The 21,677-nt window shown below is 36.4% G+C and overlaps 1 protein-coding gene across 3 annotated transcripts in view; it reads right to left on the bottom strand.

The window, feature by feature from the left end:
* The window catches only part of ELAVL2 (ELAV like RNA binding protein 2), a 155,304-nt gene extending 134,596 nt beyond the window's left edge, over nucleotides 1-20,708 (bottom strand). The window contains exons 1-2 of one of the 3 annotated variants that reach the window (XM_033123852.1): nucleotides 20,534-20,708; nucleotides 20,149-20,247 (exon numbers count right to left, since the gene is read on the bottom strand). In XM_033123852.1, coding sequence (XP_032979743.1) covers nucleotides 20,149-20,175 — 27 coding nt within the window. In that variant the 5' untranslated portion in view covers nucleotides 20,176-20,247; nucleotides 20,534-20,708. Of the gene's footprint in view, nucleotides 1-20,148; nucleotides 20,248-20,533 lie in introns of those variants that run through there. The other 2 variants (XM_033123850.1, XM_033123844.1) reach the window with 2 other exon arrangements.
* Between the last annotated feature and the right edge of the window lie 969 nt (nucleotides 20,709-21,677).

Genomic DNA, 21,677 nt, shown 5'->3' with positions numbered 1-21,677 from the left:
TGTTTGGCTTAGGGCGATAGTCCCAAACATTATACCCTCTTAGATGAATAAAAATAGCATTCTCTGTGTTAGTTTGTTGCGCTGTTTGCTGGGGTCTGTGGTTCATCTTAGAATGTGACAGTTTAATACATGTGTGAGAAATATAGATATTATATAGCTTGATGATTATGTTTTATTTATTCTTCTTAAAGAAGTATGTCAACTTTCCTTCCACAGTTTAGGAAGCAGAAAAAAAAAGTTATCAAGAAAATTGACACCAGCTTGAGTTTAGAACGTGGCGACCGGGCAAAAGAATGAGGCAGGAATTAGCACCATGGACAGAGACTAGCCGACCCTGAATAAAGATTTGCAAAGCCTGAAGTGTTTTGTGTTCCTCCCAGTGAGACGCGGAAACTGCAATTCTTGGGAACGTTTCATTCCACAGACTTTAAGGAAAAGGCTGTCCTACACCCTAGAAATACGTTTCTTTTGAATTAGGCTGGCTTTTGGTAGGACCGGGTCATCGTGACAAACCAACGGGAGGGTCAGAGCCCCGAACTCGCTGCGCCCCCTCCCCTGAGATTCATACACCCCCTTGCCCTGGTGAGCCTGCCTGTCGTGAAAGCGGTCAGGCAAAAAACATGCAAATCCAGGTAGTCACCCCAAAGTCTGCTAAAGCTACTCCAGAGTTTTTAATCCTCGAAATTCCCAGCGGGAATCGCAACAAAAACGCCTACCCGCCCACTCTTGCTCCCCTCCCCCAATTCTTCTCCAGGCTCCCACCACCTCCTGGCAAAGGGGCAAAGCCTTTTATGCGAAGGTGAGTGACCTCCGAGACTATTTTGCAAAGGACCCTTTATATTGCAAACACTTTCCATTAGGGACAGTGCCAGGGGCGGCAGTGAGCAGTATCACACACATCCTTTACTTTCTCTTTACATTTTCCTTAAATTCCTGTTTAAGAGAAAGACGAAAAACAGCAGACTCAGCGAGAATTCCTCCTAAATCCCGAGGTTACTGTTTACACTTACAGACACGTGATTGTTTATTTAAATGTTTTTTTAAAATTAAATGTAATCTAGTGTCGCGCTAAATCTTTGCGACCAGCCTAGATTGTTCTTCCTGCCCCCCTCCGCCTTTTCTGGGCAAAATTTTTGTATTATCCGTTCTCCTTTAGGTGATTTGCCTGCAGATATGCAGACTAAGAGCTGTTGCACGTACCCCAGATTGTCTCAGAAAATATATTTGCAGCTTCGGATCGACGATCATGTATGTAAACGCTCCTAAAAATGTCCTCAGATTTCTTTTGCCCCCTCTTTTACTCAGTAGCAACTTTTAGCTGGATAAACTCGCATCTTTCCTGAGCATGCACAGGGAAATCTAAGCCACCAGGCGAGGGTGAGGTCAGAAAAACTGGAGGTGAGACAGGGCAAATCAGAGCTTTGTGTCCGTTTCTTTCAGGGATGCTAACAGCCTTCGCTAAGCTTCCTCCTAGAGCCCCTACCTCTCATGTAAAATTAATACAAGTAATTAAAAATAGCAGTTTCCAAAGTTAAAGGAAACCATCTGTCTCAGCTGGTAGCCATCAGTCATTTCGCTGGCCCCTTTACCGGGACCTGGGAAGAAACGGTTTTTCTGCTTCCGATGCTCGGAGGCTCTTTCTTATATTGAAGATTTATGTTTCTACTTGTGTGCGATGCACGTCTAATTTGAAATAATAAAGCCGGGCTGAGCAACCAGTCAATCAGAGCTATCAACTGCACTCCGCACGCAGCCCTGCCCCCACCTCCCTCCGGTCTCTAACCTTCTTTTCCTCCTCGCTCTCCTTTTCCTCCCTCCTCTGCTCCCTCACACACTCACACTTTTCCCCCGCGTGTGTTCAGATCAAACCCTTGCCCCACAGATCAAGTGACCGCACCGGGGCACGGTGACAAAGGCGGAGTTTGTATCAGAAGGAGTCTGAGGCCCGGGGAGACACAGCGGCTAGAGAAACAGCTGTCTTATCAGCCCGCTGCAGAGATGGAGATGGCTCGAGAGGTCCTCAACAGATAATCACTTGAATAGGTTTGCAATGCGCCAAACTTCACGCTTGATAAGGCCAACCCAATGTAGAGGGCAGCCCAGGATCCTGCTCCATTCTGTTTTATCTGGGCTGTAAATTAAGAAATTGAAATTCAGGTGGCAGAGGCAGCAGTCTGCTGATAGACCGCTAAAGTAAACTGTCATTAAAATGCTTTCGGCAGGCAGAGAGGGGGCGCCTGGAATGGGATATTTTTTTTTTTCATGGGGGGAGTGGAGAGGTGAGAGAAAAACCTCACCGGTTTTAAAAATTATTTGGGGAAGAGAAGCTGTGATGAGGAGTCCCAAAGGGATACTGCATTTTGGTCATGATTCCTAGTCATAGCTAGAAGGCATAAACGATTTAGAAACTATAAAGTTGGGTGAAGTTTGGTGTAATAGAGATTAAGAAACAAGTTAAACCAATTTGATAGGAAATAGAATTCTGTCTTTATCAGAGCATGGGGCAGACGAAGCTCTCTGACTACAGTATTAGACACAGATTCCACGTGGACTGTCGAGTTTGCCTTTTGTTGTAAGAAAATCAGATCAAACAGATGCAGAGGAGTTATCATAAACTGAGGTTAACGTGACCTTTTTTGTTGAAGTGATAGAGCCACCAGAGATTTCAGGGGGATTATTAGACTAGCCTAAGAAGTTGTTAACCACAGAAAAGAATCTGCTTAACTACTTACAGTAATAAGAGTTATTATATCCCTCCGCCCCCTTTACCCAGGTAATTACTATTGGGGTAATTCAGAAAACAAGAAATTCCACGTGTGTATTTTAACACTACCTGGCTCTTGCAGCACACTTTATATTACACTCTTCTGTCTGATTTTTATGAATATGAGGCATGAAACTCTATGCATTATCTGAATAAATGTTTCACAAAAAGTTTTAAATGTACATTTCGGCAGTGACCTTGTTGTCTTGATTCAGTAATGACTTTGCACTGTACCTTGTTCTTTATGTAGTTGAGAAGATCGTAAATTCACTGGTGTGCATTTGTGAGAGTGTGTGTAAGTGTGAGAGGCGGCATCACATTTTCCACAACAGCATTTATATTTTAAGTTTTAGCAACATTTCTAAAAAGGTACCTTCAGCTGATAACACATAGTTAATGCAGCTTTAGAAAAATCAATGTTTTTAGTTTGTTTAACCCCAAAATTTTGATTGATGTCAGAGTCCACTTAATTGACAACAGAAAAGCTATTTAAATCACAGTGGGACATGAAAGAATTAAAAATGAATTTGTTAGGAAAAGTGATGAGAAAAAATTTAAGATACTAGTATACATTTCAGTAGTTACTAAACTATATAAATATATTTAAAACAATTCTTTTAAACTTTGAAATTGTCATATGATTACTCATAGGGAGACAAATAAATATAAGTCATGAAATCTCAAACATATTTCTGTTGAATACTTTATACAAAAATCCCACATATCTTCTAACAGAGAACTGGTATTGTTTTTGTTTGTTTGTTTTTGTTTTTGCTTTTACTTCAAATGTATGGCTAAATAAGTGCTGTACATATTCTTTAATGAGAAATTTATGTTTCGATAAGTTAACTTTTCCCTTTCATACTACCACTTTCCATTATGTTTTCATATTGGTTTAAATAATGGCGACTATGTAAGCATTTGAAGAAGTATTCTTATAGTGAATTGCAGCCTTTTAGGCATTATATTACCATCAGATAATCAAATAATAAGATATTTTTCTGCTCATTACAAATAAACAAGTTTGAATTGCCAGCTGAGTCTCTTAAGTTATGATTTTTATTTATTATTTTTCTTAATTAAATTGAAAATCTGCATACAATGGACAGCTTATACTATATTAAAACAGATAGGACTTTTTAAAAGATATTGAAAATTTGCATGAGAGTTAAAAGATGCACTCTTACTAGGTCTGAAATGTGAGGAAAAGAATTTTATAAATTTTAGTTACAACATCTCAAAACTAAAAGATAATTTTAATAAAAACTTCATTATTGAACAGAAAAATGAATTAACATGAAATTATTATAAAAACCACTCCTGATTTTTTACACAAATAAATGATATATTTGATTTCTAAAGGCATAGCCATTCATTATGAATAATGAAAAATAATACAAAATAAAAAAATATTTTTAAAGGGATTCCCCATTAATTCCTTTCTGGAAATGGGATAGTAGATTTTTAAGGTGAGCAGTCTCTCTACGATACATAAAAGCGAAAATATTGGAAACTTAGGAAACACCTAAAAGTTGTAATTTTTGTTTAAAACTGATTATAATTCTATTACATCCTCCCCCCCAAAAAAAAAAAAATCAGACTACTAATTGTGTCCTTCCAGATATAACATTTATCTTCAGGTGAGAGTCAAATGAAACAGTCAGCTCCTATTTCTAAATATTTATTCTTGATCTTTGACAAAAGATCAATTTCACCTTGATTCACGCATCTGTTGAGTGCCTATCATATGCCGGAATAACACAACTAAAGACTAAATGTTTAAAGGAAATCAGATTACTTTTTAGTAAATCCTAGTATTTGGGAGGTTCAACTCCAATGAATGTGTATAAAACATCTTCACAATGTGTCTAGATTCTGTTATTGTTGATCTTTCCAAAGTTTTGTACAGTATCTCTTTATAAGGGTTTTTAATAGCATAGCTTGTCAAAAATTAGTTCTTTAATCAAAACTCTAGTGTTACTCTACTAGGAGCTAACGTTTTGCAAATTGTTAGAGGAGCTTGGGTTTTTTACTTCAGACACATCCTGATTTGAATCTGACTGTGGGGTCTCACACAAGTTACTTTATTTCTTCTAAGCCTTGATTTCCTGATCTATAAAAAGGTGATAATAATGCTTGATTTGGGATCACTATGAGGTTAAACATAATTGTGAGTGTAAAATAATCAAACTTCCTGGCATGAAGGAAGCAGTAGTTACATGACAACTACGATTATGAGAACAAAAATGATGACTTAGCACATTTATTTGATGAAGCCAGAATTAGATTTCTGCTTTTATATGCTCTCTTAAATATTTTCATTTGCTCTCATTAACATTCTAACTGATAAATCTTATGATAAATATCCTCTCACATTTCTAATTGTAACCAAGTTCAATAGGTCCCAAAAGGCATGACATCTTCTATCTGCCCTGTTATGTATCTGCCCTTCGATATATTTCCCAATACAATTTCATGATTCACTCATAAAAATTTGCGGGTCTCAAAAAGCAGTATAGGCTGAGATCCCATTTGATTGATACAATAATAAAAACACCTTAGATTTTTATAGTACCTTTTATCACAAAAAGCTCAATGTACTTTTACATATTTATCACTGTTACCCATGAGATAAGGAAGGACATAAATTATTTATCATTTTCAGTGGCATAACAGAGGCATTAGGAATTTAGGTAACATTTCTAAGATTAATAGGATTAGAGGTTAGGTTTCCTGAATGTCAGTCTTTCTGTAATGTGTTACTCTCTTTGGCATTAATTATGACCATTGTTACTTTAGTTAGGCTCAAAATTTTAGTCTTTGGCATTAAATAGAGGTTATAATTCAGTTAATTACTTGCTGAAATCAAATTGAGTGAAATATATACCATCAGTGTCTAATCGAACTAAAATATTTTGATTTTATGCTGAGACACTTTTGTTATTCAAATATATATATACATATATATACATATATACACATATATATTCAAATATATCTACACACACACACACACACACACACACACACACTATCCATTCTTATTTACCATTCTGTGTTTTAACTCTAAGGCAAGATTTTTAAAGTTATTATTCATTTATGGCCTTGGAAGAAATCACTTTCAATTTCCTTATCACTTGCCTATCCCCAGACTCATTCCCTCTCTCCACGTATATTTTTATAGGCTATTGTATTTATTCCATTTACATAGGCTAACAGTACTTTCTGCTCTAGTTTTCTATTTCATAGGTGGTCTATGCTTGAAAAATCTATCAAAATAAATACCCAAAGGAAGTAAGAAGTAGATTGTATAAAGGGCACAAGAAAATACGCTTTTTATAACTGTTTGTTTTGAATGAAACGAAATGAAGAAATAATGTCCATTTGACTTTATAAAACATACAATGTCAAGAGAACCCTAAAACTTGCTCCTGGTTTATAGTTTTGCAGTTCCCTCCTTGGCTTACTTTGCTATGGGTTGATACGGATGCAGCTACAGAAGTGGACTTCCAGTGAGAGAGTAGAATGGAAGGAAACAAAACTGATAAAACAATGAACCTTAACTTTTGGATGTCTAAATTCATAGGTTACACTGCAAAAACAGATTTAATGTTTTTATTTTAAAATCAGTAGGCATCTCTCTGTATCCAAAATGTATCTTATAATTTGGTAAGATTGACCCACCCAAAGTCAAGTCCAGTCATGTGACTGCCGGACAAGATAATGTAATTAACACCAAGAAGAAATACACATGCATCACAGAATAGCCAGAGCTGTTCTTTATTGCCAGAGATTCCAACCCCTTTAACCCTTTGTGTTGATGTGACTAAATGGAAAATCTATTTCTCTGATTAGTATATTTCTGTGCATTTTAAAGCTGAGAATACTGTTTAATAGAAATGATGTTCTGTTCCTTTGTCACTGTCATTCTGGTATGAAAAATTAGAGAATATGATTGTTTGAAATGCCAGTTTTTGTAAACACGAGTTAGAAGATGTAATATAAATGAATGCTGTTACAGACTGTTTAAGCTGTTTGAGTAACAAATAGACATTTCCTTGAATTATTTTGACACAATTTACTGTGAAATTTCTTTTTTTCTCTTGCTAATATTACTACATTTCTTGTGCAGACAATAAAAGAAACGCCTTTCTTTTCTGTCAGTGCTCATTATTTAACTCATAGAGCACTGATGTTTTCTAGAATACTAACATTTCCTAGATGGAAATAAATACGAAAAGAAATGTGTATTCCATATTAGTCATATCAAAAAGATAATAGAAATTTGAGCCTCTTTACAAAGTTTTTATAAAAGAGGAAAATATTAATATATAGTATGGTATTTTAATCCTTAGTTGTAAAAGACCTTCACGTAAATCTACTTTATTGGTGTGTGTGTGCGTGTGTGTGTGTGTGTGTGTGTGTGTGTTCAGAGCAAGTAAAATGAGATTCAGAGGTGAAAACTGCAAAACTGTGATGGAGGAGACCAGGCCAACTGCAGTGGAGAAAAGTGACGGGATATCAGGGTGGTCAGGTATGGTGGAGTCCCATCATGGTAAGCTTTGAAAGCCAGCAGAGAAAAGTACTGATATGAAACTTTTGGATGTAGAATATATCCATTGACAAGTGTAAATTTTGGACATGCCAAGCAGGTAGAGACTCAAAGATACAGGAATCAGAATTAAGTCACAAGGAGGGTGCAGAAGCTTTTTGTCTAGAATGAGGCAGGAAGGTCAGGGGATAAACTGAGATGAGGGAAGACTGACAGGTCCAGAAGGGGGTTCGCACTGATACTAATGAAAGTGTTTTATGGCCCTAAAGTGATAGGGTTCTGAACAAATAATGCTTCTGCACCAAAAAGCCCAAGAAAGCAGTGAGAAAGCAAAACCAGGAACCAGAGCCCGGCAGGCTGCATTTTGCTGAGCTGTGGGTATCTCTGACACCTTTGTGTATAAGGGATGCGGGGTGGGGGGGGCGGGGGGGGGTGCATTTAAAACACTGTTAGGAAAGGACACACTGTGGCACCACGCTAAGATTTCTAGGCTTGGAGAAAGGAGACTTGGGTCCTAGTAGTATTTCTCCCACAACTAGCTGATTCCCTTCAGTAAGTCAGTGACTAAACCCATAACTCCCTGGAGAAGACTGGATTAGTAATAATAATGGTAACAGGTAACGAGTATTGAGTATGTACTACGCAGCCCTCTAATGCTTTACAGTCATTACATCATTGAGCCTTCTCAATAATCCTATCATTCTAAATATGAGGAAACTGAGGAAGTTAAGTAATTTACGCACGATCACTCAGCTAGAAATTGACAGAGATGAAACTTGACCCCATGGCTAGGGTCCCAAACCTTAACCACTACTTCTTAGATGAATTCCAAGGTAATTTCTAGATGTAAAATCCAGTAATTCCAAAGAAATGTAGCAGAAATTAAAAATGACGTAAGACTTGCAAGAGAAACAAAGCCTAAGGAAAACAAATATTACAAGTAACAAACACAGGCAAACTATATTTTGTAATGGAACTGATCACACTCATGTGTTGCCATGCTATCTATTGCTGACAAATGCAAGAGAGATAAAAGGTATTGTTTGATGCTCTGCATCTCTAAAATGATTCAGGTCAAGTACAACAGGATTTTGAGAAATATATAAGATGTCCTAGGAGATCCTAACCTCCGTGTAATATTATTTTGGGGGTATGGAGAAACTTAGCTACGTAGCTTTTATAAATTTTAATTTTCAGACATCTACTCCATAACCATATAGTAAACAGTTATAAAACCGTTCAAATGGATAGCATATATTGGTATTTTAATGACATATAAAGGTTTGCATGAAATACTGTTGATAGCATTAAGCATCCTATAAAGGCTGTTAACTAGAATATTATGTAGTGGCTATTTTGAGGTCATGGGAGTTGAGACTTATAGTGACTTGTTTCTTTATATTTTCTGCATTATTCAGTTTGGAGAAACTCTGAACATGCATTCTTTTTTATAAATTGGAAAAACAGGTAGTTTTGTGTTTGGGGGAAAAATAAAACTCTATAGCTAAAGAACTCAAGCTTCAGTCCTGTAGCCACCAGGTGGGAGCAGGTGGTAGGTACTAAGTGGGGAGGACAAGTGACCTCTTGAAAGACAACTTAGATTTAGAGAGAGACAGATTAACAGCCCTGGAGATTTATAGTTTATAAACAAAATAATATTCACCTACAGAAACAAATCTTGAGATGTAATACTTAGGAAAAATAAATATAGCAAAATGACAAAAACCTCAGAAATTGCTCTACCAGTTTCTTAGAAGAATACAGTAGCAGAGGTAACTAGTCTGTCCAATTAGAATTTACTTACACACAAGAATGTCAACTATTTCCTTCACTTGCTGCCTGTCTATATTACGGCTAAGGGATGTTCTTCTTTTCATTTAATTAATCATTTGTTTTTCTCTATTACATTCTTGCCTACATTTGCTGGAGAATCTCATAAAACAAACCTTTATTCCCAACTAGCAAAGCCCTTAAAGTGATTTGCTTATATTCCTATGTAAATAAATGAAAACCATAATACAGTAAATAATTATAATGAGATTAAATAAAACCTAGCTTCCTGACAGATACCATTTAGTGAATTGCTATTTCAATGCCTTAAACAGTCACCTGAGTTAATTCAATTTTCATATTGTTTAATTTTTTTTGTCTTTAAAATCACTCTTCAGAGAATGAGGAACTGGCCCATTCTTTGAACTCTACAGGATCATATAGTTTAAACATCCTCACTTATTTATTTAATTTTGCCATTTAAAAATATTTGAATATTATGGCCAAGAATCTAACAAGAGCTGCATGAAGGTATTTTTTATATTATTATAAAATAAATTTATATATAAATATGTATTTATAGTACATATAAATCTATAATATATATTAATTTAACAAATTTGTATTATAATATAGGAATATTCTGATTCAACTAGTACTCACAGACTGGAAAACAAGGTACTAAGAATATCAAAATAAGAGAAATTTCTTTTCTAATGTGTTTAATGTGGCTCTGTTACTATCTTTTAAGCTTTATAAATTGTGAATATATATTAACTTTTAGATACGAGTTACGACCATTTTTTAAAACGTTATTTGTCATAAACAGAGGATATAAAGTGCTGCTGCCCTTGCTCATGCACTTGTTTGACTCATGGTGCAGTCTTGAATAATTTTAAACCAAACATGACTGCGGCAATCAATTTTCGTCCAATTTATTGGGCATGAGTTAAAGCCAATTAAAAAACCATTTTTGGTGCAATTCAAGGGGAAAAATGTATAAACCCATGAAAAACAGATTTCAGTCCTAGACATGAGTCATCACTATTCTAAATAATGGTGTCAGCCCTAAATCAGAAAGAACAAATCCTAAAATTGCATAGTCCACACCGGAAACTGTATTTATCAGCAATGATTTTACACAATTGTAAATATTTTTCATACGAAATTGACCTGGAAGGAAAATCTTGCTCTTCTAATATTGTCACATTTCTGGAAATTATTTTAGTTATGAAATTAACAGGTAGTTTACGGCAAACACTGAGTTTCTGAATTAAGAACTAAGGTAGAGTCATCTGTGACCTTTACACAAGAAACCACAATATTTTACCCATAATTTTAAAGGATCTTTTACATACTAGACCATGTATCCTTTCACATGAATACAGTGGCTTTCTTTTAAGGCCAGGAAATGAAATAATCCCTGTACATTCCAGCTAATCTTAGGGTAATCAAAGTAACAAAACGGAAGCTTCTAGGTTGGAAATTACAGCTATAAAATACACGCATACATTTTCAACACGTACACTAAAAAGGGCTTAGAAAAATATGGTTGTAGCAGTTCAAAATATTCAAGCAGACCTGGATTTTGGTTCTACCCCTCCTACGTCCTTGGTATATGGCTTTAGGCTCATAGCCCTGACCTCTCAAAGCCTCAGTTTTCTCATCAGTAAAATGAGTATAAAAATAATAGGCACCTTTTAGGGTGCCATAATAATAGGGATGTTGTGATCATTAAGTGAAAAAATACTTGTCCAGTGCTTAGGAGAGTGACTGGCAGAGTGAATTTTTGGTGAATGATAGAACTGGTGAGCTGCATGAAAGCCCAATAGTTCTCACACATAGCTAGCTGTGCATCAATGACTCAACCTACCCGCAGATTTTTTTTTTTTTTAAGTACAAATCCCTGGTCTCTACCCTGGGAGATTACTTAGTAATTCTGATGTGAGTTCTAAGCACATATGTTTATACAAACTTCCATGGGTGATTCTGATGAACCACTGATTTAAAGCAAAAGGCAATACAGATTTTTCAGTTCCTCAGTTAACAAAGAGTCAAAGTAAATTCCTGCTTGAACTATTATGGTTTGGCTCTCTGTTGAGCAGATTAATTGGAATAATTGCCAAATTTGTACTTTGTGTTATGCTGAAAGAGATTTAACTGGGAGACTGTTAAAACATTTTATTTACATTCATGTATCTATGAGGTCACAGAGTATGATTCTCCACAATTTCCTTTTATTATAATAAAAGTACAGACATGTGAGTTTACCCCTGGGAAATGACAGTCATTCCATTGGCATAGATATATTTTAGTGTTTACTATATCTTATAGCTTTTAGTTCTACTTAATAAGCATAGGCAGGTAAGCCAATACTACCAGATCGATTTTTTTCGGACTTACATTTTTCTGTTAAGTTGGTTCATTTCTAGCTGTCCTATTTCAAGATAAATAAGCAGTTTCTTCAGTGACAGAGATCAAAGAATGCCACAGTTAAGAAAAGCAACTATCAGAAAAATACATCCTTTGGCTGACATGACCACCCTCCACGTTACTCACCATGATTCTTTCACAAAAATTAGGGCATTTTCCCTGGGAACAACTTTTAAATATTAAATGAAGCCACTACTCGCCTTAATATCTTCCCTGGTCATAAAAGTCTGGCAGTCACATGACTGGGCCTGACTTTGAGTGGATCAGTCTTATCAAATTATAAAATACATTTAGGAGACTGCTACACAACCAGACAGAGTTTTTAATTTAGAGAGTTTTTAGAGAGCAGGCCATTGATATACTCTATCCCTGGACCTAAGAATACAAATTGCATAGATTACCTAGAGCTTGTTTTCTGGGAACATTCCACCCCTTAGGGTTTAGAAATGACTCTAGACATAATTCAACATCATCTATTGGTGAGATGTTGGTAGGTCAAGGATGTGTTGATCAAAGAGTTGGTACACCCACATTTTAGTTTTAAAACTGTTTGTGAGCCTTTATGTTTCTACATATAAAATGAAATGGTAGTATTTGCTTTTCTTACTTCCAGGGATTATTGTGAAACCAAAATAAAATTACATATATGAAAACTGGAAAAAAATTTATTGTTGTGGCATAGGAATCTAGAGGCAAATAAATATTTTTTAATGTACACAACTTTCCAGTAAATTATCCAAAAGCTTTTCAGGGACATATTTGCTTTTTTATTATTAAGTAAACTTTTTTTTTTCCTTTTTCAATATGATTCCCCAAAAATTTCAAAATCAGGTTGTAACAACTGATGTTAAGACTTAACAACTCTGTTAAGACTTCAAAATGTGAAATTGCCTGAAACTTTCTGGACTATCATGGAACGTGAAAAATGAAAATCTGTAGAAAAAGTGAAACCTTCTATTTTCTTTGTTTATGAATGTATTGTTTTATGTAAGTCTAGTCTTAGACAATTGGTTTCTAAAACGTTGCTCTTTGAAATTTTAGAGACAGCCCTTTCAGAATTTTGCATTTAACCAGCAGAGAATTGCTTTCTCATAGCTGGAAGCTTGAACAGCTGTTGACTCTGGAACTCTTCTATGCGGGTGGGTGAGAGTTCAGGGACCCTCACTGTGCCATCAGGAGGACAGCCAGCAATGCATGTGGTCAGAAACAAGTTCCTGTGCAACCCAATTCCAAGGCCACCTCTCCATCCCCAACGTAGGACAAGAGAACAGATAACTCAGAACTTCTGTGTCACCTGAATGGGGAAGACATTCTGTCAGCTGAGGAAAACCAACCTCCTTAAGAATCTGCTTTCTTTCCCAAGGTCAGATCATAAGGCTCATGTAATCATAAAGATTCCTTGAAGGACTGTTGATGTCAGTCTGTCTCAGGATTTGGTATCCTTTTAGAATTTATCAATATCCCTGCCCCACTTCCCCTTTTTTTTACATTATATAGGGAACTCCCTTCTTATGTAGGGTACATTTCTGCGTCTTCCTTAGTGGGTACTAAATAGCTAATTCCATTTTTAACTTACAGGAAAAATAAGCAAAAAGAACACTTCAGAATGGCTGCCATTGCACTACTGTTTATTGTATCCACTAGAGGACTCCTCTCAGAATGGCTTAAAATATCTCTCCTCTCATTCCCTGTGACCTCTGGAATTTGATGCTCAACTAACTCTTGAGTTGGGCCACTGGCTACATATCAGTGTTAGCATGAAAACATTCCCCCTACTTTAACACCTCCTGCTAGTTCAATAAAGCGATGTTTAAATAACTGAACTGGCTTCAATGAACTGTACTTGCCATTTTTTCCTGCTTCTTAGCCAGATAAAATGGAGATAATTATGAAGTGGATGAGCAGGTTTAATGAAAGCCAGTTTCTTTTGGTATACTCCTGAAGCAGCAATCATCATCTGTTTGGCTTTTGAAGAGCAACAATTATAATCACTTAAACCCCCAAGGGGAACAAAAATAGAATTTACATTAGCATATAAAATATACAGCTGGATTGGGCAAGCCTATAAAATTCTGGGGAAATCATTCTAATCTGAATGCTATTCAAACTCACAAGTAAAATGACTTCAAGAGTATTTTACATACTTCCTTCCGTTAAAATAATACATATAACAATGTTGAGAGGATTTTCCTAAAAATGAACACAAGGAAAGAAAAAATTGTTGCCAGGAGAGAATCCCAGCAGGAATGGGCTAAACTGTACTATCAAGATATCAGAGAGCAAAATGCATAATGATAGTCACGTGAAGTACTAATCACTCTGAAGTGAAATTTTTTCATGGATTTCAGAGTTTAAGAAAGAAAATAGGGTGGTTTTAGTCCAATCAATGATGAAACTTAATCACAAATAAGTCAAATTTCAGATTAATAGTACTTTCCTCCTCCATTGTGAATGTGGAAGAAATACAAAGGGAAGTGAAATCGCTTAAGTAGATACCTTATTGTTATGAGGCAGAACTCTTTTCCCTGTTTTAAAACATTTTCATTTCATTTCCTCTCAAATAACCTTTCTTACACCTCCCATTCCAATTCTAGCCCAGATCACAGGCAATCTCCCTTGCTATTTATGTTATTTAATTACTTTTGCTTTTGGGTGCCTTTCCTGGTTTGCAAGATACCTTTTCTTTTTTTTCTTTTTTTTTTTTGTTGAGTAAAAATGGAGCCCTTGCCTTATCCATTATGCTACTAGCAACAAAACACTAACATAATCAATACTATTAAAGGCTTTCCCGGCTGTGCACATTTGTCAAAGGCCCTGTATCTGAGAAATTACACTAATGAATCTTGAAAAATTCAGCATCCTACACAGAAAACTTGCTCTCCCTCATCGTAAGTACATAAAATATGTATTTACGTAAATATGTAAAATATGTCAATATGTAAAAACTAAAAATATATATACTTCATCTTTCTTTATGTTATTTGAAGATCCACTATTACATTTTGTTAAAATGGCGAGGGTGGGCAGATGGAGAGTCAGTATGCAAAACTTCACCTCCCCTGAGAAGCACTTTCTGAACACCTCACTAAAGCCAACTACAGGCATATTGGTGACAGCTTCCTCTGTGTACCTAAAAGCACTTTGTACATGCCTCTGATAGTAATTATCTCACTTCCTAGAACCATTTGTGGACATGTCTATCTCCTAGAGCCCATGTATTGCTTGACAGCAAAGCCAACTTTCCAGTGTGGGTATTCCCAGGCTCTGGCACTGTGCCGAGAGCCTAGTAAGCACGCAATGTTTGTCGGGTGAAGTACATTATTAATTCGTATTCGAAGACACATCAAAAGGTTCTGGTGTCTATGATAAGAATCAAACATATTTAATATCATCTCTGCCATAATACCACATTTAATGGTGATGAATTAAGCACTAAGAAATTGGAAATTCAAAAGTCTAGATTTCTTTAGCATTCTTCACTCTCATTCTCTTTAACAAAGGATAGCGGTAATTGTTTAGATTTTATTAAATATATATCATGTGTCTCATGGTTAATTATTTTTACCCCAAAAGCTGGAACCACTCAGAAAGCTGAGTTCTCAGTTCTTCACGGTAATGACCTCAGGTTTCATTCGCTGTATATATGTTTTAATTAAAGCCATTAACATCACCTTCTCAGCCTCTGTCAATGCCAGGTGTGGTGGTATCTAGCTTGTATCATTCTGCCCTTTCCTGTAAACCCTTCATGCTCTGAGAGGCTTTGAAACTCCATAACATATTAATTTTCACTTTGAACACAAAATGTAATGATTTCATGTTTAAAAGAATTTAAAGGGATAATTGAGGAGTATAGCATGAAGGATTCCAGGATGTATGCAGGGAACTATCTTAAGGTCTTTTTATTATTTTTCTAAACATAGTCCACATTTCCTCCCAATTTTTCAAGTGAAATTATCATTTTGTATGAAGTTATGGGAAAGCAATAGTGGAGAGGAGGAAGAAAATAGACTCCACAGACCTATTCTAAAATATCCTCAGATTTTTAACTAATACTAAACATAGTTAATATTCTTATTATTAGATAAAATTCAGTTTTGTGGCATTAATTATCCCATAAGTTTAAAACTGAAAAACTACTCTAAGAACTTTTTTTGCTTCATACTAACATAGTCATAACTTTTTGTATATGTATATTTACATATATTTGCTATTTGTATATACAGATTTTTGAAAGGAGAGAAAATTGTCTAGAGACAGCCCTAAGATTTTAGCACATAATAATATAAATTTCCAGAGCATGGATAAAATAAAGATATTATACAAATATTTTATTAACTATGATTAAAAACTGAGCCTGAATTTTATTTAAAATGAAGCATGTAACTAGAATTAGGTTTCAGAGATTACAAATCTAATGGTCTTTCAAGGTGTGGTCTCCACGGTCAAAGTGTAAGAGTTGAGTTTTATATGTGACTAGAATATTGTGGGGATGAAACCCTCAAGTCTCACAATTCTCCCCTTTATAAGATGGTTCCTAAAAGTCCAAAATTATCAGAGTTTTAAAAAAAGCTATTGGCATTCTCATAGTAATGGGGTTTAAACATTAGCTATGGATGATTTCACCTTATAAAAATCTGAAACTTACAAAATGGATGAACCAACTTTTTAAAAGTTCTTCACTTTAACAGGAGCATTAATTCAAATGTTTTAATGTGTGAGCTTTGTGCATTAAAAAAAAAAGTAACCCAATTTAAAAAAAAGGGTTTACACAAAACAACTTGGAAGCCTATTTATTGCATGAAGTACAGATAGCAGATAGAGTTGTTATGAGTGCTTTCATTTCTTCTCAGCTGAAAATGAAAAATTGAGCAGTTTTCTGTTGAATGAAAATGATGTCTTTAAACATTTTTTTATTGGTACTTACGGGGACTTGACTGGATTATCTTGACAAAATCTTAACATCTCCATTTTTGCACATCCAAGTTAAGAGAAAAATAGACCCAAGCAGATGCAATATCTATGTCCCAATCTATCAGGTTTAAAGATTTTATAAATATAAAGGAGCAATATTAGAGTTTTAAAGGGGAAGTTTTTTCCCCAGTATTTGAGAGTCTATTATCTCTAATATTTAAAGAGGAATCACTAGAAACTTTTTATTTTCTATATCACTTTCTGTATTTATGTTTCTTTGCTTCACTAAATGGAGCGCCCCTAATCACTGAATAATTAGGGTAAAAGTTAATTGATTTTAAGTATATCAAGATAAACTCTGACTTGGAAAATAAATAAATGAAAAAAATCACATGTCACAAACACTTCATGACTTTAGCAAATGTTATTGTAATTGATTATGAAAATCTTTAAAATAAAAAATTAAATCCCATTTAAGTTGGTAAACTGAAAAAAATAAGTCTACTTATTTAAGATCCTTTTTAAGGAAAATTAAGTTTGCAGTTAGGTTTTCCTTTAATAAGTAGTATTGTTGGTACTTATTTGAAAATACTTTTGTCACTATAATTGATTTACTCTTCCTCTCTTGTTTGTTTTTGGGGCAAGAAGGAGAGGGCAATACATTTTCATAATTACTGCCCCAAAGAGAAACAACCCTAATATATCCAAACCCAATTTGGGATATAGTTAGGAATATTTCAGTAAGATTTTTTTTTTCCAAAATGTTTTATTGAGGAAAGTGTCAAGATTAAGAGGCAATCATTTTTATCTTTGGACTTTGTGGAGATGATGTGGGTTTTATGTGGAGGGTTTCTTTAAATTTAGTAAAATATCTCATATTTTCTATTAATGGATTCTCATTTTGTTTGATTTTAGACCCAAGTTTAGAGTAGATAGATTTTGATTCAAATCCTCACTTCATGGTTATGAACCATCTGAACTTAACTATTTATTTTCTAAGCATCCTAAAATCTACCAACTAGACTGTTTTGAAGATTAATTGAGGTAATATATATAAAGCACTTACATATATGACTGAATCATGGCAGGTACAAAACAAATGTTAACAATTAAAGTTAACTTCTTAGCTGTTTTAGATTGTATATTTGATATAAGATACCCATGAAGTTTAATACTAATTGGAAATAACAAATGAAGGTTATTTTTGAATTCTTTAAATCATAGTATCACTTCAACCTTTCCGTTTTTACTTTTTTGCTTGCAGGCACATTTCATGTCCTAGATATGGTACAAAGGGCAAAATCTGCGACGTAACATGAGACACTCCTGGCTATCACCCACCCCCACTCCTTACGTCTCCTCCATTTTTCTCCTTTATTTATGATACCTATTCACTTAAAGTGAGTCAATATTATGGGAAGCAATAAATACTTCAATGAGAATATTGCTTAGTTGAAAACACTTAGAATTTTGTTCTTATGAACATTATAAGCTTTCTGTTATTTTTAACATGTATTCTAGTGAACTGAGATTAGGGAAAATATCAGAACATGCCCACTCTACTTCTACTGTGCCAATAACATACAATTAGAACATTGATGAGAGAAATGGATTATTACATTCTCATATAAAGAAATTTCCGTATTGAGAATAGTTAGCAAACCTAAAATTGCCACCTGAAATTAGTGAGGGAGAGGACCGGGAATATACAGCATTAGTCTAAGTACTTTTATAGAAAATTAAACAGATGCACTATTAGTAATTATCATTTAGAAGACAACATTAAGTTATTCAACTTATTTTAAATGATTATTATGAATGTCTTCAACTGAAACAGTGTTTTCAGTCTAGGTGAAACGCTACAGTAAAGTTTAAGACTTGTTTGAAATTGAGTATGATAAAATAACTCCAAAGGGTTTTTTTTCTCAAATAAAGCATCAAAGTAATCTAATGTTCATATGTACAGGCCATATTCTTAAATAGTTTAACAGTTGCATAGTATGGTTCAAAACAAATTGTATATTAAAACCATTGCTAGCTGACATTGTTAGTTGACTAAGACTATCAGTACGTAAGAAAAGCAAACTTCCCAATGGAAATTTTTATGACCAAATATATATAAAATACTATTATTTGAATCTAAACTCTTCTGAGATTCTTTTTCAAAGTTTTACTGAATTGATTCCTCTTATAACAACAGATTAGTAATTCAGTGAGCCATTTGGTGTTTAAGTCTCCAGCTGAAAACTGTTTTAAGGACGGTGACAGCAAATAGCAAGACTGAAAGCAACAGTAATGACTTTGGAAGCCGATGTATAAGGTGTCACATTCCTGTGGTTGTTACTGGTAAATTACAGTAACTTCAAGTAGAACAAACAAAAATTAAGTCAATTGTTAAAATAAATTATTAAAGTTTATGCCCCATAAAATACTTTCATCCTTATTGCTATAATATAATCAGTTTTGAAAGTTATTTTCTGTGATTCTTATGATCAGAGAAAGTTTATAATAATTTACAAAACCTTTAGGTCAGAATAGATCTTGAGAAATGTATAAGCACATGCAATTATATCTGCACACATACAAATGCAAGTTAAGAATGGTTTCAACAAAACATGAAAACAATTCCTTTCAGGGGGCCTTTTTTGTTTCCATCTCATCCTTCAAATGAGACTACTTAGATGGCCTTGCCTATCAGAGAATGTGCAGGTCCATTCCAGTATAGGGCATCACAGTCATCTCCATGGCAACAGCCCTTGACAAGTTAAAAGGCAACTGGATTCACAAACAGAAAAAAAATTAAGACTACTGAGCACTGTTACATATTATTTTGAAGTGCAGAGCTGGCCAAACAATTTAGAATTTTCCAGATGAAATGCTGAGCCTCTTATTAAACTTGGAACTGCTAACTTCACCATAAATACTAAGTTAGATACCTATTCTCAGAAAGTGAGTGAGATAAGGGGGCAAAACTCAGAAATCCTTCCCTGGAATAGATCTCCCATTTTAAAACAAATGAAAGGGATTAGGAGAGGAGGTTTAGAAAGTACCCTGAAATGAACCTATACACTTTAGTGTAAAAAGGGGGTGTGGGAGAGAGAGATGAAAGAAGTGAGAAGGCAGGTGGATAGTAAGCAATTCCTTTCTCCAGCTTTAATACTTTTAAGAACACAACTTTCCAAATGTATTATTTGATTATCATTTAGCATTTAAAATTTGTCTAAGAATGAAGGCTCCTAACGTTGCTATCTGAGGAAGTCAGAGGAAGAAAGGAGAAGGACTAACAGTGCAGGTGAGGACACAGAAATAGTGGGGGTGACTTCGGGTGACTCCATTGTGCCTTTTCCCCTTAAGGATTTTGTTCAGGAATGACCCAGCTACTGTGCTGAGTTCAGGAAGTCAGAGTACATTCCTTTTGAAACCAGACAATAACCTAGTTCCCTTGCCTCCCTCCCCTGTACCTCGACCCTGCAGACTGCCAACTCTCACCCACTTTAAATGCATCAAGTCTATTACCATCCCAAGAGAATCAAATACAGAACATGTCTAAGGACAATGTGTAAAGACAAAAAACAAAATTAGAACTACTGTTTTGGGTATGTCTCACCGCCCCCTCCTCCCAGCCCCCAGCTCTTTGTGTGTGATGATTCCCCTTCAAGCCACCCACAGACGATCATACGAGAAGAAATGGTAATTTTTGGTTTAAAAGTTCACTTACCACGGCAACCTCATATTGCTTTGTCATGCTTTTTTGCACTTAATTTTTCAAAACTGCTTGTGCAGAGCGCAGAACTGGGAAGGCAGGACTAAAGTATTTCTAGTAATCACAACAAAAAGGAGAGAACATTCACCAATCAGAATTACATTAAAATGCACAAACCCCGGAGCAAGACGCAATGGTTCAAACCATACCAGGGAGGGGGTGGGGTGGAAAAAGCCAAGCTAACAAAACAAAAGGTAAAGGAGAGTTGAGTGGTTGGAGGGGAAATTGATGCAAGCCGCCTTTTGACTGAGGACTGGCTTAACACCACCACCACCACCATCACCACCCCCCCACCCGCCACCCCCAACACCCTCACTATTACCGGAGTGACAGCACTTGCCTCCAGCCAGCTCAACTGCAGGAGAGGAATGCCCCATCTAAGTTCACTAGCCCTGCCACAGTGTTCCGCTGCCGGATGGGTTCGTTCAGGAAAACACTTCCAGAGGCATCCATCCACTTGAGGTCTGGGCTTGGCTGCTGCTGCGAGCAGCTGCTAGGATCGTTGCTGTCTCGTTCCTGCCTCATTCGCGCTGCACAATAGCCCCGGCTGGGTGCACCTCATTAAGCCAGCCCGGGAGCCCCAGGAGCAGGGCAAGCAGTGTGACAACGCTGCCCCTTTGTAATGATTGTGTGATGGATGCAACCGAAGGGTGGGGTCTGGGTGGGTCAAAACTGTTAATGACAGTATGTATCATTCTGTCTGTCCTCCAGGAGAGAGAAGCCCCCTGTCCTCCCCCTAAGTCAGTCTCTCTCTCTCTCTCTCTCTCTCTCTCTCTCTCTCTCTCTCTCTCTCTCTCTCTCTCTCTCTCTCTCTCTCACACACACACACACACACACACACACACACACACACTTTCGTTCCTCTTTCGCCACATCCCTACGGCATTTTCTGAAGTCAGCGTTCAAAAAAAGTACGAAAAACAACGGGTCATTTCCATCTGAACAGCTTATGGATCGAGAATTTATCTAAACACTTAAGGAAAAAGGAAATCCCAAAATCGAAAATACGGGCGGAAGGGGCGAGAGAAGAGCGGGTGGGGTGGGGTGGGTGGGGTAGAAAGCGGGACATTGACCGACCAATAGTTTACAACTGTCTGTCAACTCGCACCAGCAACTTAGCGCGGCTGGGAGAGACTCGGACCGCGCTTCCCCAGCGCCCCGCCTGCTTCTCAGCCCGGGACCATGGGGGGGGGGGGACGCAGGGGAAGGAGGGGGGGATAAAACCAACCCGAGAGGCCCCGGCCGTTGAGGAGAATTCAAGAGGGGACCTCTGCACCCTGATCGTGCGTGCCAGTGGCGGAGGAGTCCTGTACCCGGACAGAAAGCCCGACTGGCCCGAGAGGGGCTGCCAGGGTTCTGGAGCGCATTCCGGGGTCTGAGGCCGCCGGGTCCGGTCAGCGAGGGTTTTTGTCCCCGGCCCTAAGGTACCCCTCAGACCCACGCCCCTGGCCCGCTGGGTAGTTCTGGGCTGTTCCCTCGCTGGG

Source organism: Rhinolophus ferrumequinum, chromosome 12 (genome assembly GCF_004115265.2).
Source record: "Rhinolophus ferrumequinum isolate MPI-CBG mRhiFer1 chromosome 12, mRhiFer1_v1.p, whole genome shotgun sequence".
Taxonomy (NCBI): Eukaryota; Metazoa; Chordata; class Mammalia; order Chiroptera; family Rhinolophidae; genus Rhinolophus; species Rhinolophus ferrumequinum.
This window is presented reverse-complemented; position numbering and strand designations above follow the sequence as displayed.